Below are 20,581 nucleotides of genomic sequence, written 5' to 3'. Positions count from 1 at the left end.
TTGCAGGCATTACTTTCTGGAGAACAGCCACAGCCCTTGTGGCACTTACAATCCCCACCCCTAATTTTATCAGCAAATTCCTCAGATTTTCTGTTCAACCCTAGTATCAATGTCTGTGATTTAATTTAATTTAATTAAATTAATTAATTAATTAATTTGATACTTAATGTTGTTCTCCAAAAAAAAAAGGCACAATGTATTTTCATGAGGAGGGGGAAGATTCATGGGGAAGCTAAGGAATAGAGACCAGTTTTTGGAAAACTAACAGCTTTTTTTTTTTTTTTTAACAAATTTTTCTCCATTTATATTCTTAAAATGTGAAACAACTGGTGATGTATTCCCAAAAAATGCACAAAGAATTGGCACCAGAGACACTGTGGAAGAAGCTTTTAACAGTGACTATAAGTGGTATGTACGATATATTCAAAAAAAAAAACAACTTTGTAAGTAACATTGAATACATAGAAATTATTCAATAATGAAAAGCATGAAAAAATGAAACATAAAGGGTCAGTTTAAAAAAGGGTAAAATAAAGACCCAAATTGAAGACTCGGAAGAGAATGTGAAATTCTCTTGAAAATTCTGTCATAGGTAAACAGAGGAATTAAGGAGCCTAATTAATGTTAAAATAAACAAAATACTGTCCAAATAGGTTAAGTTTAAAAGAGCACAAACATTGACACATTAAATAAAAAACATAAGGCATACTAAAACCAACCAACCAACCAACCAATCCCCCACCCCCCCCCAAAAAAAAGAACAACAACAACAAAAATAACACTATGTTAAAGGAACAAATTGCTAAAGCAGTGCACCAGAAATGAAGTCCACCAGTGAGTCTATAGGCCAGTGGATGACTGAGTTATTAGAAGATAGCACAAGAAATATTAGTCCCTAGCCAATAAATTATCTTCACCAGTATTCATAACAAATGAGCTGAGGAACATTCCTTTATTTATGAGAAATTTGTCCATCATCTCCAGTCAAACCATCAGCCGAACAGCTTAGAACTGTTTTTTCAAATGAATGTTGACAAATGATTGAGACAGAAGATTTTCATCCAATGGTTCTAAGAGCACTGAAATATATAATTTGTGCACAGCTGAATGGAGTATGTAACTTACTGTTGAAACTGTCTTGGCACTAATGATTGCAAGGCAGCAAATGTGATAGCGTCGAGTTTTTTGTTTGATTTCTTGTCTTTTGTTTTATAATGGCTTCAGAGAAGATCCATGGGACTACCAGGGGAGCAACTGAATTACCTTTGAAACTCAGGGTCTATGCTACTGGCCCTTACAAGAGTAAGGTATTTCTAGGCATCAAGAAATGATGCCTAGGCTACAGTGCTTGGAAACTAAGAAGTCTCTCAATTACAGCATAAAACAGAAAAACACAAGTTTGTTGGTTTTGGTTGTTGTTGCTTTTTAATTTTTTTCCCCCCAAATCACTCAAACTGTCTCAAAGGCAGCATTTAAAGGTTCAAAAAACATGACAGACCAGCCTTGAAATTCCCACTCTTCACAGAGATAGTTTCTATTGTTGTTTTATTTCAATTTATTTTCTTTTATCCTATCCCTGCTCCCAAGGGCTCTTATTGAAGCATAATTGGATTATGGGAGGTTGGAAGTGGTTAAAAAAGTATATTGTTTTAGCAGTGCTTCATTGTATTCTCTTTTCAGACATTTTCGATTTCTGTACCTAGCTTCACTATGCATATTTATAAACTATCAAAGTAAGCAATATGCTATATATCAGATCATGTAGTCAAAAATTTAACTGTTATTTAGCTATTTAACAATTTATAAATCACTTTATTCAGTGTTTAAAATTATGTTAAAGATTCTGTTATAAGGAGTTATTATGGGCATGCTAACAACTACCTACTATTGTGTCTTGGAGAATGGGAAATTAGACTAAGAATCAGGAGATGTTAATTCTGTTTCTACCTCTGTCACCCTGCAGGGAAATTGCAGCCCTTTTCTGTTCCTCAGCCTCTCTCCCAACATGTGGAGACAATGTAGGGGAGTGAAGCTCAGATGGAATAATATCTGTCCAGAAATCTCACATGGACTGGAGCTAGTCACACATCTGAGCTGGATAAATTGTGGCTAAGAACTAGCAAAAAAGCATGTATAGAAATACAAAAGCAAAGAGAGCAGACTGGCCAAAGTCTTGCATGGGAAATATGAAAATAAATAAACAAATAAATAAATAAAATTGAAACAACTATGGCAGGTCAGAGTATCACAAACATCTAACGAAATCTAGTAGTAAACTTGGAATCCCCAGGCAAGTGCTTAAGGCTCAGCTTTGTTCATCAGGTCAACAAAAATCTCAAAAGTTTGTCTTTAGGCTATATAATAAGATGAGCTTAATAGAAAAGGAACAAAAGTTGCAGATGCTGGGAATTAAGAGTGCTTCTGCTGAACCAATGAATAGATAAGCACAGATTTCCTTGCCTTCACCATAGAGCCATGCAATATCAGTAATGTGTGACACTGAGCATAGAGCAACCTGCTTGCTGGCAGTGAAGAAGAAAGAGGATGTACTGACCACTTGGGAATGCATCAAGAAAAGTAACTGAGCCCTCAGTCAAGTCTTGGGCTTCATCAGCATTTCTGGTTAAGGAAAAGTGGCTCTGTCACGTATTAAAGGTTTTAAAGATTCTTATCTTGATTTCCAAAAATTATAGCAGAATCCCTGCAGTGTTGGTTTCTAGTGCTGGGTCTTGAATTAGATATTGGTAAGTAGAAGAAGATTCAAAGAAGAGGGAAAAATTATTGCCCCCCCCCCCCAAAAAAAAAAAACCTACTCTGTAGCGATATAAAGCAGTGGAATCAGGCTTGCAAAATGTCCTGTTTGAGAGCTTTAAGAAGTCTGTTACGCTGCCTGCCACTTGTTTGTTCTAGCCAAGCCATACCTTCTGCATAAGGTATATACCTTGGTGCAGCCAGTATACCCACCAGTGGGTGCTGCCCAGCTGCCAGTTTGAAACCAAAGCCTCAGAAGTGTTTCAAACGGTGGGAATACACTCAGCAACCATACAAGAAAGAATTTCTATTGACAGAAAGATAATTTAAATCAGCCAGAACTTCCACTCCCTGTGTGCCATGTCCTACAGGACACCCTTTTTATTACAGCAAATTTGCAAATTTGAGCTTGCCAGTTTTGCAAATCAGTGTCCTGTGTGTGTAAGAAACCAAATGGTGTGAGTGGATAGTGGAATTTGTTTTATAATTTCTAGATTTTAGCATTTTACCTTGGCCTATTGATATTTCCACCCCCTTTCCAGTGAAACCAGATGCATTTGCATGTCGTTTGGGGAAAAGTTGAGCTTTAGAAACTAGAAATTGACTTTCTAAAGTCAATCTTTAGAAATTGTAGCTTTATTGTATTAAAAGAGTACCACTAAAGGAAACTTTTACATCTCCTGAAAGAAACTCTTAGGAGTAGATAACTCTGTGGAACATTTTATCCCAGTTATTCTTCACAAGGCAGGAGGTCTGAGGTCAGAAAAGAGCATGTCTATGCTAGCTTTTCAAATTCAAGTATCCTGGGGGACACATTGTTAAATGGTTAGAAATACACCTCAGTTCTGTGATTTACTAGCTACATATAAGTAATGTTGATGTCTTCTGCAGATGACCTTTCTGGAAAGCTAATTACAAACATGTCCAAATCAGGAGGAAAAAAAAAAAGAAAAAAAGAAAAAAAAAAGAAGAAAAAAGCAATTGATGCACTATGAAGAAAGACAGTGTTAAGAAAGGCACTATTTCAACTGTATGTCTCAATGCATATCAGTCTGGTTTGTCTACTGGAGCACAGATGCAGATGTTACAAGGGGAATTTCAGAGCAATAAAGACACTCCAAATACCATATTGTCAGAATATCAGTTAGTAAATATAGACTCTTTGTAAGTCAGTATCCTCTCAATATACTACACTGATAATTTTCATTCTCAATAGAAAATATCTATCAATGACATTTTGTAAGGAAGTAGCCAGAAAGTTACAGACACACATATTGTTTTCTTATATCCTGGTCATATGAACAGAAATGTGGAAGTTATGCAATATAACTAAAACTGATGGGTATTCTGGAAAACATCCAGCACTATTGCAAAAATCCCAGCCAAACTGAAAATGATTTATACAGAGTGATATAATAATGTGAAGGTGGACACCATGAGGCATGAAGTATCCTACAGCAGCAACATCTCACAAGGATACTTACTAAGCTGGGAGTACACTATGTCTCTAGCCAAGATACTGGCTAGCTATAGAAAGTCAAGGTGCTGAAGGTAGGCTAGGTGTCAGTCTGGTGCCTACTGCTATCACCACTATTTTTTTAATCGTAGTTATAATGATACAACAAATCTGTGAACAAACTGAAGCCTGTGTGACAAATATGGTTGATAATATGACCAGAAATGAGTTAAGTATTGTGTGTGTACAGTCTCCTTCAACTATATGCCAGAAATGGGCTGTGGTGAGGCCCAAATATTATCCCTCAGGGCTTAATAACAGGGTGGAAAGGGATAACATCACCTTGAAGGTGAAATCTAGATTTTCGGCCCTCTCTGTGTGGCTGGGAAGGGCTGGAGCAAGGCAGCAAAAAAGTCTAAGTGAAGGAATCAGATATGGTCAATATAACTGCTTCCTCAGGGTGGTAGCCTTGGGATAATTTCCCATATGTCCATAATAATAAATAATCTGTGGTGATAACTAAGCACTGTTTTACCAAATAGTCAAGAATTTGTTTTCTAAAGAAAGGAAAATGGTTAGTGGCTGGTTGTAACCTCATCAGAACTGTGTTCCCTGCTCAGTTACACACAAAGATGAGACTTTCAACCCAAACATTTTGGTAAATTGATATGGCACCCTAGAGCTCCACAAAGTATATCCCCACCCATTTCCTTTATTCCAGTCAAAAGATGTTAAAAGAAAACTTAATGGGATTTTGGAGTCTAACTGGCAATAAAACTTGTTCATTTCTTCCTTGTGGAACAAGTCAAGACTATATAGCTGCGTTCCTTGCATTTTGGAGTGGTTTTACTCAGAGGAACTTGTTCTGAGAAAGGATTTGGACTGTGAAGATTCCAAACCACTCACCCTGTCACCTAAAGTCCAGTATTACCCTTGGTATTACTAACTTGGAGTGTGATAGAAAGTATAAACAGAAAGGTGCTGGGTAGCTTGAACATTACATGTCTGTGTAACTGTTAAGAGAAGGCATATGTTTTGGTCCACCTCTCCAACGTAAATAATCTGTATTCAGTGACAAATAGATGGTAGACAGGTGAAAGCTAACAATGCTTTTCATAGCAGCTATTTTTCTGGATCATTTCTTCCAGCAGCCCAAAAAGACTTTGTTCCCTTTTTTCATGCTCAGTAAATATGTTCATGGCACCCATAATTTGTTGTAATTTAGCCAGAAGAACAGATTTACTTCCCCAAGCACATGCAATGTTTTTTTCTTTTCTTTCTTTCTTTTTTTTTTTTTTTTTTTTTTAATCCCTTATTTAAGCTTTATAGAAGCTTGTACCCTTCAGCAAAAGTGTACATAGTACAAAATCAGGGCAGTTTTTTGGCAGTAATATGTAGGTCCTGCAGTATGCACACGTCTTTTTCAAAAATAATGAGTTTTATGCATGCACATCTTATACTCCACTTTGAAAACTTTCCCTGCTATTTTTGTGCCATCATTTTAACATCAATTGCAGGCAATGATTGTAGAAATATTGATAACTGAGTAAGATTTCTGGGACAATAAGCAGCTTGGCTTGTCATCTGTCTGCCACTGTGGGGAATAAGAATTGAGTTTGATACATGGACACTTAATAATTTTCTGCCTACATTTTATGAAGGTTTTTCTTAAAAAAATTACTCTTGCTGTTTCCTATTTTTATAAAATTGAAGAAGCTGGCAGTATTTTGCAATTGTTAATGAGTTCTACTCTTTCTCTTATATCTCCATTATTCTGCTTACTAGTTCTCATCTGCCAGCTTTTTCATTTAACTATATTTTTAGTGAAAAGGTAAAATAAAGAAGAAGAAAGAAGTGAGCAAAACATTTGATGAAGTTATTTTTAACTGAATGAGTATATTTGGAAAGAGTACTTTCACATTCTAAAACAAAATAGCCACCAAATATATCAGGAAAGTGTTAAAATTCCTGTTTTTTATTTTTATTTTTATTTTTTTTTTTATTATTTTTTTTTTCTGAAAAGCTAAAGTTTGTGGGTAGATTAGAGGTTCAGGAAAGTTGCTTATTTTATACTTCCATGCATAAAAAGGAAAACACCACCTTTTGCCCAATGTAAATATTAGGGAAACATGCTAACAAGAAAGAGCAAATAGAACACTTCAGGATTGTCCTCACAGGAAATCCTGTTGGTGTGAGCTACAAATCCCATTGTGACTTCTCATGCTTAGGACTACTTTCCAATGGTGCAGGCTGAAGAGCTGGCATATGACTAGAACACATGAACAGAGGTAAGTCCTGGTCTTCAGTCTCTGGCCTAAGTTTTAGAAATTTCTCATTTGTAAAAGAAGAGTTTTGATTTCATTACAATATGTATCAGAATTAATTGAAATAATAATCCAGCATAAGATTAAGTTACCTGGTAACCTGAGTATCTGCCAAATTATTAATTTATGTCATAGTCCCCAGTGGTATCCAGGAGGGTTCTTATGACAAACAGCAAATCATGTTCTGCGTGTAAATGTCATTGATCTCATTGACTGCATTCATACCAGAAGATAAAATGGTGGAGGGATAAATGCCTGGAAGCTAAATGGCACAGGCTGGGTTCCATCTTTTTGAATAAACTCTCTAATCTCCAAAATATTTATTATTATTATTATTTTCTATATCAATCTTTGAAAAGTGAAGGAGTTTGCTTCAGGGAATGATTTTGGTCAGGGAAAGAAATATGGCAGGGACCATGGAAGACTGCCTATATACCTCCTTTTTAAATATTTGATAATACCAGTTTAATGATTGTGCAGCCCTTTACCCATTTGGAAGAGAAATAGGTAGACATGAAATACATAGGAAAAAAATGTAGAATAAAGAAGTAAAAATAGACAAAATACAGCAATGAAGGTGTAAAAAGCAGAATAAGAAAAAGAAAGGAAGTGGAAGTGGAAAAAGAACTAGACACCTGAAAAATGAGAAAGTATTTAAAAGAATGTCAAATTTGGAGATCTAATTAATTTAACTAACTAATCATACATCTAATTGAAACTAACTCCTGAGACAGTTGTATATAGCTAATGTGCTTTTTTATTTAATGAAGTCTTTACACACAGCAGTTGGGCAGTAACCATGGCAGAGTTAATATTGAGCTCTTCTTTTCTTTAGTCTGTGTACAGCTTGTGTTGTGTTTTCATGAAAACAGAAACATCTGAAAAGTGCTTGAATTTAGAAAGATTTTCAAATAAATAAAGAAGGCACAATATTTCTCTGTGCCAGAGGAGGTTTGGAGCAGACCAGGACAAACATAAGGATGGGCTGGAGCAGACTCAACACTCATCATGCAGCAACATCAGCGGTGAGTCACAAAACTCCAGACTGAAAAGAAGAGTCTGCAATGTCAGATAATTTTTCCCCACATAATTTTGTTTGGAGAACCAACTTATACACAGCAGCTTTAAGTGAAACACAATGGTATTGTTCACTTATGTAATAGTGGGCATGCATTTTGGGAGACCTGGGTCCAAGCAGTATCCTCATAAAACCAGTAGCAAGGGTGGAAGTCTCATGAGTCCTTACATCTACTTTAAAAAAACATTCACACTTATAATTTGCTTATTCTTGGCCTGCTCACATGGCTAGGTACATATAGCTCAAATGCGGTTGCCCCAAAAACGGAGTTTAGTGCCATATGAGATACCCTCGATTACCTGACATCGACAGAGAGCAGATACAACAGCAGACCACAGAAGACTTGTGCCTGTTAGACTAGCAGCTAGGCATTTATTTTCACATAAATGAACTGAGCCCACAGCTGTGGGATAGATTTTATGCCAGCTAACTGTAGACAAGTGAAAGATTAGTTCAGGCACTCTGTACAAGATAAATAGAGGCTCTGACATAGAATAATGAGTCCCAGCCTAAGTTATCTGATATGTGTCACAGACCAACCTTGAAAGATACAAGTCTCTCCTCACTGACTACTAAAGGAGCTTAAACTAAATAAATGATTTTAAATTCATTAGTTTAGAAGAATACAGTCCTGTTGCTTCCCCAGAAAAATAGAGATACCCTTCCCTCTCTGAACCACAGACTCTCTAGCAGCTGTATAAACTCACTGCACGCTGCACTGCTTAGCAGAGGCAATTTGCTTCTGGATTAGAGCTAATTTATACCCACAATGTTCAGGCAAGCAGAAGCTGAATAGTCCCATCAGCCTGGCACATATCACAAACTGATAAACACTGCGAAGGGCTTGGTAAGGAAGTCACTCTGAAGCACAGGGGTGCAATTACCTGCTCATCCATGCAGACATGCCATCTAATTCCTATTTATTTCAGATACCTTTGAAAATCTTGCACAAACCCTTTGAAGCAGGAGTTGTTCTGCATCTAACCAATATTTAACTCAGTCTGTTTTTTACCCTAAACATGTCCTCTTGGTTTTGACTGCTTCAGTAGAAACAAGCACATTCTCAGATCTGTTTTCCTAATACACTGTGTGACGTATGTGTTTTGATTGCTCAGTAGATTACCATGTAATCATTCAAATAACTCTGTTTTAACTCCATTTAAATTTAAATGACTGAGGCACAGACTAGAAGTTATGCTTTATTACAGTTGAATGTGAAAAGTAAAATTTTGGAGAAGTATCCCTGTGTAGCACAGATGTCTTCTTGCACCATTGACACTCATGGCATTTACTTCCACCTTTTCCAAAAATCCTTCGGGAAATATGCTTACACTATGGGTAATTGATTCAGGTTGATGGTTCCTGCTGAGTAATTACACTCACTAAATGCCTGTGAATATAATTTTCTATCAACCAGCAATTTATAATCAAGCATAATGGGTTCAGGTGCACATATGGAGTGAGTGACATGTGAAATACTAGTATGTGGAAGTCAAGTAACAAATTATACTGGATGCTGCAGTATGTTGACCTACAGTGTCTTGAGATCTCAGGTTTACCTTAGGAATTGATAAAGCAAAATAAGAGAGAAGAGATGAAGTAAATAAATAAAAACAGCAAATGTGGTGCAAGCATTTAAGAAAATGAAAGTAAAACAACCGATTATCACTAACATTAAAACCTTGCTCAGGCTAGAAGCATAGGTGTCTTTTAGAAATGGGATATTGGCTGTCCAAGACCAGATGCATGTCTTGTTCATTTCAAATTCACATTGCAAAATGTGAAATGTTTTAGTTCAGCTGTATCTACAGATCCACATACATAAGCAACAGGAAAGCAGCTCTGAATTTTCCCAGTAATGTATTAGTTATTAGACTTTTGTGGGAACATGAGATTTTATTTATTTATTTTCCCAATTTGTTAGAATCCAGTTTATAAACTGCAAATACTTGCCCATGAATAACGACATCTCTCAGCAGTGCGAGTCAAAACTCATTCTCAAAAAGGACACATGCTTCATAGCCTGCGTCAGGTGTATCTCCTGACAGACACAGCGTAATCCTGTTCTAAAGCTGTCAGCAGTTAGGGAGGTCACAGGAGTTGATTTGGCATATTCTCTTTATTCTTTTGGTGAAAGTTTCTAGGTAGAGTGATCCTTTGAGTCACATCCAAATGAAACATATGGGGAGAGGGACAATTCCTTGTGTGTATCTAGAGGGAGATTTATTTACTGGAAACATTCTCAGCAACAGCTATCTCCAGTGAGACACTGGGCCTCAGAACATGTTACAGAGGAGATGGAGTGAAGATGCCTGTTAACAGAGAGAAAATCACACCAGTGGGCATAGTTCTACTAACAGACTGAAAACTTAAAGCCAAATAGTAACGTGGTGCCTGTGACATGCCTGCTGCCTTTGCAGTGATGGTGTCTGCAGCTCTGTGCCAGTTACTCAGCGTAGTCAATTGCTACCATAAAGCAGGACTGAACAAATGGGCAGCCAGCAGTCACTGTGATGTTGTCATTCAATCCCATCTTATTTCTTCTCTTTCCCTTTCATCCATATCCCCTACTGCTGAGGAGAGCACCCTAGTTCAGAGATGAGTGAGGAGTACCATAGCTATGACATCTTTTTTGCATAGCAGCTCCAATTTCTTTAATGTGGTACCTCTAATTAAAACTGCAGCTCCATAAGAGCCATACACTCAATCATTTAAGAATTAATGTATGTGGAAAGCTAGTCTAGCTCTGCCTGATTACTAGGACTTGACAATAAACACTCTCAGACTGAAATAAGTGCCTGGGAGGTGGCTGGTTCAGTAACTCACTTCTCCAACTTGCAAAAACAAGTTTCCAGGAATCATTCTGTGAGTTTCCAGGGAACAACCACAGCCTGCACTGACCTCCCTGGTGTCTCATGTCTCTCCACCTATTCTTCATTAGAGATTTCTCTGCCAAAGTCCAAAACTTAGAATCATAAGAAGTCTAGGTCTTGAGCAGCTCTTTTATTCCCTGAAGGAGAGACACCCTCACCAAAAGGAGACTTAACAGGTAGCTCACTTGTGATCACACAGCATAATATCAGCCTTCAGTAATGACCAAACCTCTTTGCACAATGCATGGAAAGTTGGTGCCTGACACAGAGATCCACAGAAGCCACTGTGTTGAACACAGAGCTGTCTGGGTTAGTCTCTGAGTTATACCCACCACAACACTATGTATTATGTCCCAGATGGGACACCAGACATCCCCTAAAACACAGCAGGAGACAAACTGAATCTTACCTAAATCTCTTACTGTCAAAAATTGGATTTACTTTCCTTATTTATGAAAAGTATATATACCTGTACATATACATATACATATATATACAACCATATACACATGTATATGTGTATATGTGCAAACCTTGTGATATTATGAAGAATCTATCTGAAGATGGAGACGTTATAAGCACTGAGATAACATAAAAGCACATACTCAGCCATCCCATCTAACACAGATTCCCATCTCAGAGTGGCCCTCTTCTCATCTCAGAGTGGACAATGTCAAAGAACAAGTCAAATGGAGACAAATGTCTGCTGTGGCATATCATCCCCTCTGCTGAAATTTCCAGACTTTCTAAGCCAATGAAAACATGGGGGGGTGTCAAGGACCTTGATGGATTTTTCACCATGATTTTCTCTTTTTCTTTGAATCTTTTTATGCTTTTTATACCAAGAGCACCCCTTGGTGATAAGCTGCATTGCACTACAAGGCATGGTTTGTTTTCTTTTAAACCTGCAGCCTGATAACTTTATGCCCTTGAGTTACCAGAAAGAGTGAATATTCATTTCTTAGCTGTCTCTTCAATAGCTTCCATAACATATTATTATTTAGCCAGTTTCCTTCTTTTCAGTTATCTCTTCTCTGAGTTTAGCTACTTTGAGTCTATGAAATTCTTCAGTGTAAGCCCTACCACATTTTTTTAATCCTGTTTTTGTTTTTCCTTTTTATTTCTTTTTTTTTGTTTGTTTGTTTTTTATCATTCTAAGTGAAGGAAATGAACTTATACACAAGATTGTTCAGATATATGTATTTGAACATATACATGCATGAACAAATAGCATCTCGATGTTCATTTCTTTATATCTTTCTTTGCAGTTCTGAACAAATTAACAGCTCTCAGATGTCCACTAGACATTGGGCTATTCACACATTTTTCAAAATCTCTCCCCTTCATAACTGAAGCTAAGTTATAGTCTATTGTCCTAAAGGTTAAATTTAGATTATTTTCTTCCTAACTTATCTGCAAATATCAGCTGAATTTCAGCTGCCATTTTCTTATTACCCTGCAACTCAGACCTGTGACTATCATCATCTACTGCAGCTCTTTGCAGCAGATATAGTTTTGGCTATTCTGGTATCTTAAGTGGATTTTGTCATCTCAGCATTCATCTCCCTTTGCAGGCTATCTATGAATATATTCAGTAAATACACAAAGTATCAGAATGACCCTCAATAATCAGGTAATACCATAATTGACTTATTTCTGTATTACTTCAGCAACAGTTCCCAGTGCTTCCTTACTCCAGGGTGAGGAGTTCAGCCTCAACGATCCATTCTTAACTTACGGAGACTTCTAATGTGCGAGAATTTATGCCAGTGTAGGACATGAGGAGAGATGAAGGTAATCATGAAGACAATATTTGTGCTGTGTTATGTATACAATCTTCATTTATCATAGACATTATTTTTCCAATGTAACTTATTTAAAAAAAAATGTATTCTATGATGATAAGAATCATAAAATTTTGATTCATTTCTGAATTCTGAGGTGCAACAATGAAGATATTTTTGCCTTTTCTCTGCATTTAAATAGACTTTTGTTTTTGAGTATGAAATGTGTATTTCACGTGTATTTGTTTTAGGTTTTGATATAAGTGAAAAAGAATTGCTGGCCAACAGTGCTGAGGATCTGTACTGATTAACCTGAACTTTAAATCCTCTCTGCTGCTGTGATAGTGAGAATGCTCTGATATGTGCAACCTTCCCTGGATGTTCACTTGATAAAGTGTATCTACCACAAAGTTGTGCCTACTTTCTTGGGAAAACTTAGGCCATTTTTCCTGGGAGGTTTTGAAAATGAGGTTCCATATATTCATTAGCCTTTTTATTTTCCTTCCATGAAACTGTGAAAGGAAGACATTATTTTTGATGACTCCTGTTTTCTCAAAACAGTGAATATGAAGGCACACCTACAGAAAAATATTCAGCTTGGACTTGCTAATGCTTAAATCTAGGCAGCGTGACTTGCCAAGAAAGGAGACACATTTGGACTGGTAATTCTAAGCCAGTAATAATGAGTGGGAATCAAAGGCAGAAGTGAAAGGGTCTGTGTGACCATGCAGTGGTTATTAGGACTGAAAAACAAGTTACATTTAACCATGCTTAGTAAGGCATCTTTCTAATTAGGTGAGATTGCAGGAGCAGACATATCCATATCCAAAAGCAGACATATCCATTACAAAAGCGACAAGACATCAGTGAAGAGCAGCAGAACCACTTGAAATGCTCAGATAGAAATGGATTTTAGTTGAATTAAGGTCAGCAGAAGTGGCAGGAGAAGAGAAGTTGTGCTGTAGCCCCAGCCAAAAAGCATTCAGATATTATAGGGATTGTGAAAATATAAATATCTCCAGATATACTAAATGACATAAAATATCTGTTAAGAAAAGCACATTGAGAGAGGTGTACTGCAAATCATTATGAATATTATATTCCAATCAAACTGAAATGAGAGAGAGCTTTCCAGAACTCTGGTTTTGAATCTGAAAAGACAATTGAAAGAAAAGAAAAGGAACTACAGGAAAAGATAAAATAATTTTGGTCTTATAAAAAATGCAGAGAATATTATGTCATGTTTTTCCATGTGATATGGACAAAATCATGCAATGTGATTTTAAACATCATAATATGCTTAAAATTTGGTCCCTCACCTTTTGCTGTTTATTCTGGAAGTAGATTTCTATCTGTTTACCTAGAGTTGTTAGGCATCTTTTAGGAAAAAACTTGGTATGGCCAAACAGTACATAGTGTAGCTGGAAAAGAGGAGAAATTGTGAAGCAGTCATCTGACTGCTTCAGTTTGTGGTATAATTTTTAGTGTGTTTGCTTTAAATGAATATTAAGAAAAATAAGGTGTCCCAGGGGCTTAAGAAAGAGGCAAGACTGCTCAAATCAATGGAAACTAGAAAGCTGAATATCAAAGCAGTGTTATTAAAGGATATTAGTATTAAGTGAAAAACCTCCAGCTTTAAAATCATTAGAAAGTTTTTGAAAGTTTCCACTAAGATTGATAAAAATATGGATATTTTGCTCATCACTCCATCCCTTTTATTAAAGTAGCTCTGCAGAATTTGAATACATTTTCACATCCATTGTATATATGAAATGCATGTTCTGCTCAGTAAAATGTGGCTATATGATTTTGCTTTCATTAGTAGCCTGATAATTTTGATGACAAGTTTGTGAAGCATTCAGCTGAAGGATTATTCTGCCTGAGGTGCATATATTTTCTGTGTTTTCTCTGCTGTTCTTTGCTCACCTCTTTAATCTTAAAGACATCTTTCAGGGACAGGAAGAGGCTCAGGAACCATAAAGGGTAAGAAATTCAGTTCTACTACAAGCAAATATTGCTCTCTTTCTTCATTTTTGGCTATTTCAGGTTTTGGATGTTCATAAACAAATATAATTGTATGTGAAGATTTGTTTAGTGATAACAGCACTAAAATAGCAATATAATATCTGCTCAGCTTTTTAATAAAGCTATGAACAAACATTGTGGCTTTATGTGTTCCATCTTTTTTTTTTTTTTTTTTTTTTTTTTTTTTTTAAACCCAGAATAAAATATAGCCTACAGCTTCTAAATAAATCAACTTCTTGAAAAGATTGCTGGCAATATTATGGGAATACATGTTCAGATAGTGCAGAACATTCAGTGTGTCATTTCTAGATATAATAAAACATTTATCTGTAGAAATATATTTTAAAACAGATAAATTCCATTTGTCAGCAGAAAGAGCCAACCAGGTCCATGAAATCAACATCAGATAATATTCTCCAACTAAAGGCCAGCACACAGACCATTTTAGATCACAGTTTATTTAGTTCACACATTCAAAGTTAAGCAAGAGATTTTACTGACACTCTTGCAGAGGAATGGAAAACATTGGCTCCACCACTTTCAAACTTGTATTGCAAAAGGTTGTTTTTTATATTATTATTTTACTTTGCACTGGGACATTATGTAACTCTGTCTTAAAGGTACTGCACAACAATACCAGTGTGTACAGATGACACTTGTGTTATATCTTAATTTGTAGCTCCCATTTAATGACATATTGATGTTAATAAGAGTAAAGCCTTCCATCTAGAGATACTTCAGCCTCTCAGATATCCGAAGCTCTGGGGAAAATAAAATCAGGATAAAATCGATTTACAATGTAAGGGATCATATTATGAATACTTCATGGTTTCCTGCACAAATGAAGATGAAGGTATAAAACTACTTCTTCAGAAAAACTTAAGCATTTTAAATGAAATAGAAAGCATTTGCAAACCATGTACATTGCACATCCCTGAAGCTCATCTGCTATTACATTTGGAGTTGCATATAAGTGTCCCAAAAGTAAAGGACATTAGGTTTGGAGGCTGAATGTGGCTCAGATTCAGTTTTCATAAAATATTTCTTTGGAAGAAATGGGGTATCATATGAATGATTGTTGACACAATCACAAAAAAGACCGGAGTGTTCAGGATCCATTTCACAGACATAAAGGCTGCATTCCCATCAGACTTCTAAAGTTTCTCCAGACTGTTTTATAGGATTAACAGTAATGAGGACAAACCTAGCTAAACTGAGACACAGAACTACACTTGCACTTCTCTTCTATAAATGCTATTTTTAGTACATAGGATAGATTTTTGCACTAATAAAAATCTTAGGAAAATTGATATATATATATATATTCATATTACGGAAACATCTCTATTTGATATAGTTTTTTCTTTTTTTTTTTTTTTTTTTTTTTTTTTTTCTAGAGAATCTGGGAATAGTTGGTTCTTCCTTCTGTCTTTCTCATCAGCCTAGTGAATTCTGAATAGTATCACCAGAAGAAGCTGTGTCATCAGCAATTTCTAAGTAAAGGCACACAAATCTAACTTTTGTTACCCACTGATGTCAACCAACTACACTATACTCAGGAAGCCATGTACAGTTAAATCCAATATATAAAGAAAACAGCTAATATTGTGACTCCAATTCTTTCTTTCTGAGTTCTTATTTTAAGAAAACACACCTGCTCTATCATTCTGTAGTGTATGTTTGTGCTCTCTGACTGTATACAACATCTTACTTCTTTGAAATTCTTCAGATCCTTTCATCCTCTCTCATTAAGTAATAAAAGCAAAGAAATAAGCTACATAGTTAAACCACAGTTCAACCAAATAAATTAAGGTCAAGGACAATGCAAGTCTTACTGAAAAGGTATATTGCTGAACGCTGCTATCTGGAAAAACATTAATTCTTTTAACTGTGTACTCATTTGACTACATGGCTTAGCTAAAATGGACTCTTCCTTCCACATTCTCTCATTTTCCTTAACATTACCAGAAATACTCATTACAAATTACCTAACTTCAGAAAGCAACTGGAGAATGAAAATGTGCACATTCTATATTTGCCAGCATTAATTTGCACTATTAAGTTATTTCAGTTGGTCTTTTGATTTCATTTGATCTCTTGATTCTTTTCTGAATTAGTTTCAGCATAGTGAGACATTACTTTAACCAAAAAGTTCAAATTTTCCTCCTGTACTTCTTTGAAAGGAAATTAATATGGCTTATTCCAAGATTTGTAATATCTGTTGCGGGATGAAAGATACAAAGTTAAAAAGAGACACAGCTTGGCATTATCAACAAGATGTTCATTAAAAACAAAGTCTGCTTTTCATAGGAGATGTTTAGCAAGTACTGCACTGCAAGATGTGGAACTGCAATGGTTAATACTCTATCAGTATGACATTACCACATGACTCTATGTTGCTCAATTAGAAATACCTGATTATTTATTTATTTATTTATTTATTCCTAGCCTACTTCTAGTTTGGATTTTCTTTTACCTTGAAAGATGGGTTAAATTTTTTCATCTATGATTTCTTAGGATTTATGTGCTGTTCTGTGCCACTGAAGTAAACTGAGTGGAAGGCTTAAATCACAAAGAAATGTGACTTAAGCTGATTGTAATTAATATCTAAGTAAGTATGCAGATATTTTCAAACAGCTAGACTATATAATCAGTTCTGCTCTGCATAGAGGAATGTGGATGAATATCAAAACATCCAACTGTGTTAATCTGAGACTAATTTAAAACTAATCTGAGACTTCTTGAGATTAACACCTATGCTAATAGTATAATCACTTACTGGATATGGTTTTCATAGGAACCGCTCATGTCTTTGGAAATCCACGTAAATGTATCCTCAGCCTGTACACCCAGTCCTAAGCCTATACTCACAGGAAGCTCTAAGGAAACCCAGGGTGAGTTACTCTGGCATACACTGTATAGCCTCTTCTCTCTACTAGGATGTCTGTGTCTACTGTTGCTCTTGTTTTACTCCTATTAACTCGAATTTACTTTGTGCTTCAAAAATTTGACCTCTGCTTCTCCCCACATTTGTTTTTCTTTAACTTTTTTCTTTTGGTCTTTGAAAGATATTACATAAATTTCTCTGCGTCCTTCTTCAACTCTAACACAATTTAAATAAATATTAGGGATCTGGCATAAGACAACGCAGGATCTGTTGTGGGTCTGTACAAGATATTTTTCCTTTACCTTGTCAAAGACTATCTAGCAATGCCTGAAATACATACTCTGAATGAAGTGCGTGTGTTTTTTGATCTCTCATCAGCCTCTCAGAGTCCTTTGCAACAGAAAAACAGGGTGCTAATTTCTTTTATGACATTGTGTCAACTGTGCAAAGTTGACAATGCTTTTCCCAGTTTTAATTATATAAAACAGTAATTACTTGCATTATAAGCATTAAGTAATATATTCAGAACTTTTACATCAATTCTAACATTTCACAACTCCATTAGAAAAGCTTGCAGATATGATTAGGTCAAATGAAACCACTGAACATACTAGGATGAAATGGAAAAAACTGATCAAAGACACAAAACTCTCCTGTTACGAGCTATATCCATAATAAAAACAGGTCCAGAGTGGCTCTAATACAGTAAACAATCTGAAATGTGGTGTATTAATAGGACTAGGAAGATTATTGACATCCCTGGGATTCAGATGTGTCTCTACTGATTCTGGCTGATACCTAAAATATGAAGCATTTTCTCTCTGTCTGATGTAGGTGTAATATTTAGCCCTGTTGAAATAGCCTATGATGAAATAACCTGTTTCACGGTGGTGAAATATGTATAGGGTCTCCAAGTCAGAACATTGCAGTTCATATCATTAAACTTTCATGAGGTATCATGAGGTATCAACATCATCCTGGCCTGTATAACAGCATCCTGGCCTGTATAAGAAACAGTGTGGCCAGCAGGGCCAGGGAAGTGATCGTCCCCCTGTACTTGGCTCTGGTGAGGCCGCACCTCGAGTATTGTGTTCAGTTTTGGGCCCCTCACTACAAGAAGGACATGGAGGTGCTTGAGCGAGTCCAGAGAAGGGCTACGAAGCTGGTGAGGGGCCTGGAGAACAAGTCTTACGAGGAGAGGCTGAGGGAGCTGGGCTTGTTCAGCCTGGAGAAAAGGAGGCTCAGGGGTGACCTTATTGCTCTCTACAGGTACCTCAAGTGAGGCTGTAGCGAGGTGGTGGTTGGTCTGTTCTCCCACGTGCCTGGTGACAGGACGAGGGGGAATGGGCTTAAGTTGCACCAGGGGAGTTTTAGGTTGGATGTTAGGAAGAACTTCTTTACCGAAAGGGTTGTTAGACATTGGAACGGGCTGCCCAGGGAAGTGGTGGAGTCACCATCCCTGGAGGTCTTTAAAAGACATTTAGATGTAGAGCTTAGGGATATGGTTTAGTGGGGACTGTTAGTGTTAGGTCAGAGGTTGGACTTGATGATCTTGAGGTCTCTTCCAACCTAGAAATTCTGTGATTCTGTGATTCTGTGATCATTTCCTTCGGTGTTGTCTGAATTGTGAAAAAGCAGCCCCTTGTATATTATTCCCTTTCCTTATTTGTTAATGACTTCTCTGGAGAAGTGTTGGTGACATTTACCTTCTCTCTATAACATACTTTCACCATAAGCACTTCTGCTTGCTTTCAGAGATGGAACTACAAAACTGTCACACCAGAAACTAAGAGGAAGTCGTCATTGGAAACCCAGTCTTTTAGCTGCTGCTGTTGTAATCATTAATCATTTTTCTTTACACTGGAAGAAAAAAAAAATCATTCTCAAATTAATTTCAGTAGTGAATGCTAAACAGGCATTTAGAAATGCACTTACTTCTCTCTGTTGAATATGATGAATTCTTTCCTAACGGTTTCCAAGCACTGCTGCAGGTGTACATTCTTTAAAAGACAGGATGAATAGGTTGATTAAAAGTGAAAGGAAATCATAGACAAAATCACAACAACAGAAATGATATGGAACAAAACATCTTATGAATGAATACTACCAAAAGGCATTTTGAAGACTGTTCAAGAGTGGGCCATGATAGCACAATCAATCTTTCTTTCTTTTGGGAGATGTTCCCCACAAAGAATTCCTGAGGATTTTTAAGTCTAATAGCTCTAAGAAGAATAGTTTTTATGAGCATTCAAAATTATCAGGAGTAACAACAGAAGTCATTAAAAAAATCACCGAATTGATATTTCAAGTTTGGAAAATGGTTATTTCTTAATCTCCTCAGAAGTTTAGACTGTTTATACAATGCATCTTTCTATGTGGAACACATTAGTCAAGTCCATGAGAGACAGCTTTAAAACATTTATAAATAAGCTTTTCACTGCATGCTTTTCATTTTTGGTACTAGCAGTGAATACTCCTTCTGTCTGTCCATGTGTGGGAAGCATATTTGCTAACTGGCAACACTTCTTCATACTTTAAATGAGCATCTGTGAGAATCTTTAAATTGATTATAGATACAACATACTGTTATTCTTTGATTGAAATAAATAGTTGTTTTTCATCTCGCTTTGGAAATGCGAGATGCGAAATGGTTTATGCAACTATATGTAAAGTGACAGACATGAGGACCAAAACTGTTTTCAGAGATGGTAAAATTGAAGGTATATTATTATGCCCATTACAGAATATAAATTAAATGCCACTGACTGAAGCCACAGCCTACAACTTACCAGTGGGCAGGTTTCCTTAGCTCCATCCTTGGATTTATTTTTGGCAAGTCTCTTTTTCTTTTTATGGAGAGGCTTGGACTCTAAAATCATTTCTTCAAGTTCAAATGTTGGATCACAGTTCAGTCTTCCTTTCTGGTACAAAAGGATTCAAAGTTACTCTTTGAACAGCCACTGTATTTTTTTAGTTTGTCTGGCCATTGTTAATAGCATTAATAATGAGCTGGCTTCCCAACCACAACTGTAAAATGAAAAATATCTTTTTTGGGTCTGGAGTCATGGTTGAAGTTTAAATAAAGGCATTAAGATAAAAATCATATTATAAAGAAAGAATAAAGAGTTAGATCATCTGAGTGACTAGAATTATGTTATCCCAATGAGGAATCTGATGCAAGGTCTTCATCAGAATATAAGTTAGTGTCATAGAACTTCAATGGTAACTGTAATGGTGCAGGAAGAATGAGAAGTACCTCTGAGACCTGACTTATAAAAACGTGATTTTCTGAAGAGTTCCGTGTAGATTCTGTTACCTGGATCCTATACATGATGCCAAAGGAAGAACTAGTAGTTTTTAAATTGTTTTGTTTGTTCGTTTGTTTTTCCTGTTGGAAGCATTT

The 20,581-nt window shown here is 36.2% G+C and overlaps 1 protein-coding gene across 2 annotated transcripts in view; it reads right to left on the bottom strand.

Moving 5' to 3' along the window:
* STK32B (serine/threonine kinase 32B) overlaps window positions 1–20,581 on the bottom strand; it is a 162,787-nt gene that overhangs the window by 1,644 nt on the left and 140,562 nt on the right. Inside the window, exons 10-12 of one of the 2 annotated variants that reach the window (XM_035325020.1) lie at window positions 19,968–20,099; window positions 19,114–19,178; window positions 18,791–19,038 (exon numbers count right to left, since the gene is read on the bottom strand). In XM_035325020.1, coding sequence (XP_035180911.1) covers window positions 19,020–19,038; window positions 19,114–19,178; window positions 19,968–20,099 — 216 coding nt within the window. In that variant the 3' untranslated portion in view covers window positions 18,791–19,019. Of the gene's footprint in view, window positions 1–18,790; window positions 19,039–19,113; window positions 19,179–19,967; window positions 20,100–20,581 lie in introns of those variants that run through there. The other variant, XM_035325019.1, reaches the window with a different exon arrangement.

This window comes from Oxyura jamaicensis, chromosome 4 (genome assembly GCF_011077185.1).
Source record: "Oxyura jamaicensis isolate SHBP4307 breed ruddy duck chromosome 4, BPBGC_Ojam_1.0, whole genome shotgun sequence".
NCBI lineage: Eukaryota > Metazoa > Chordata > Aves > Anseriformes > Anatidae > Oxyura > Oxyura jamaicensis.
Note: the sequence above shows the minus strand (reverse complement) of the source record. Positions and strands in the feature narration are given on the sequence as shown.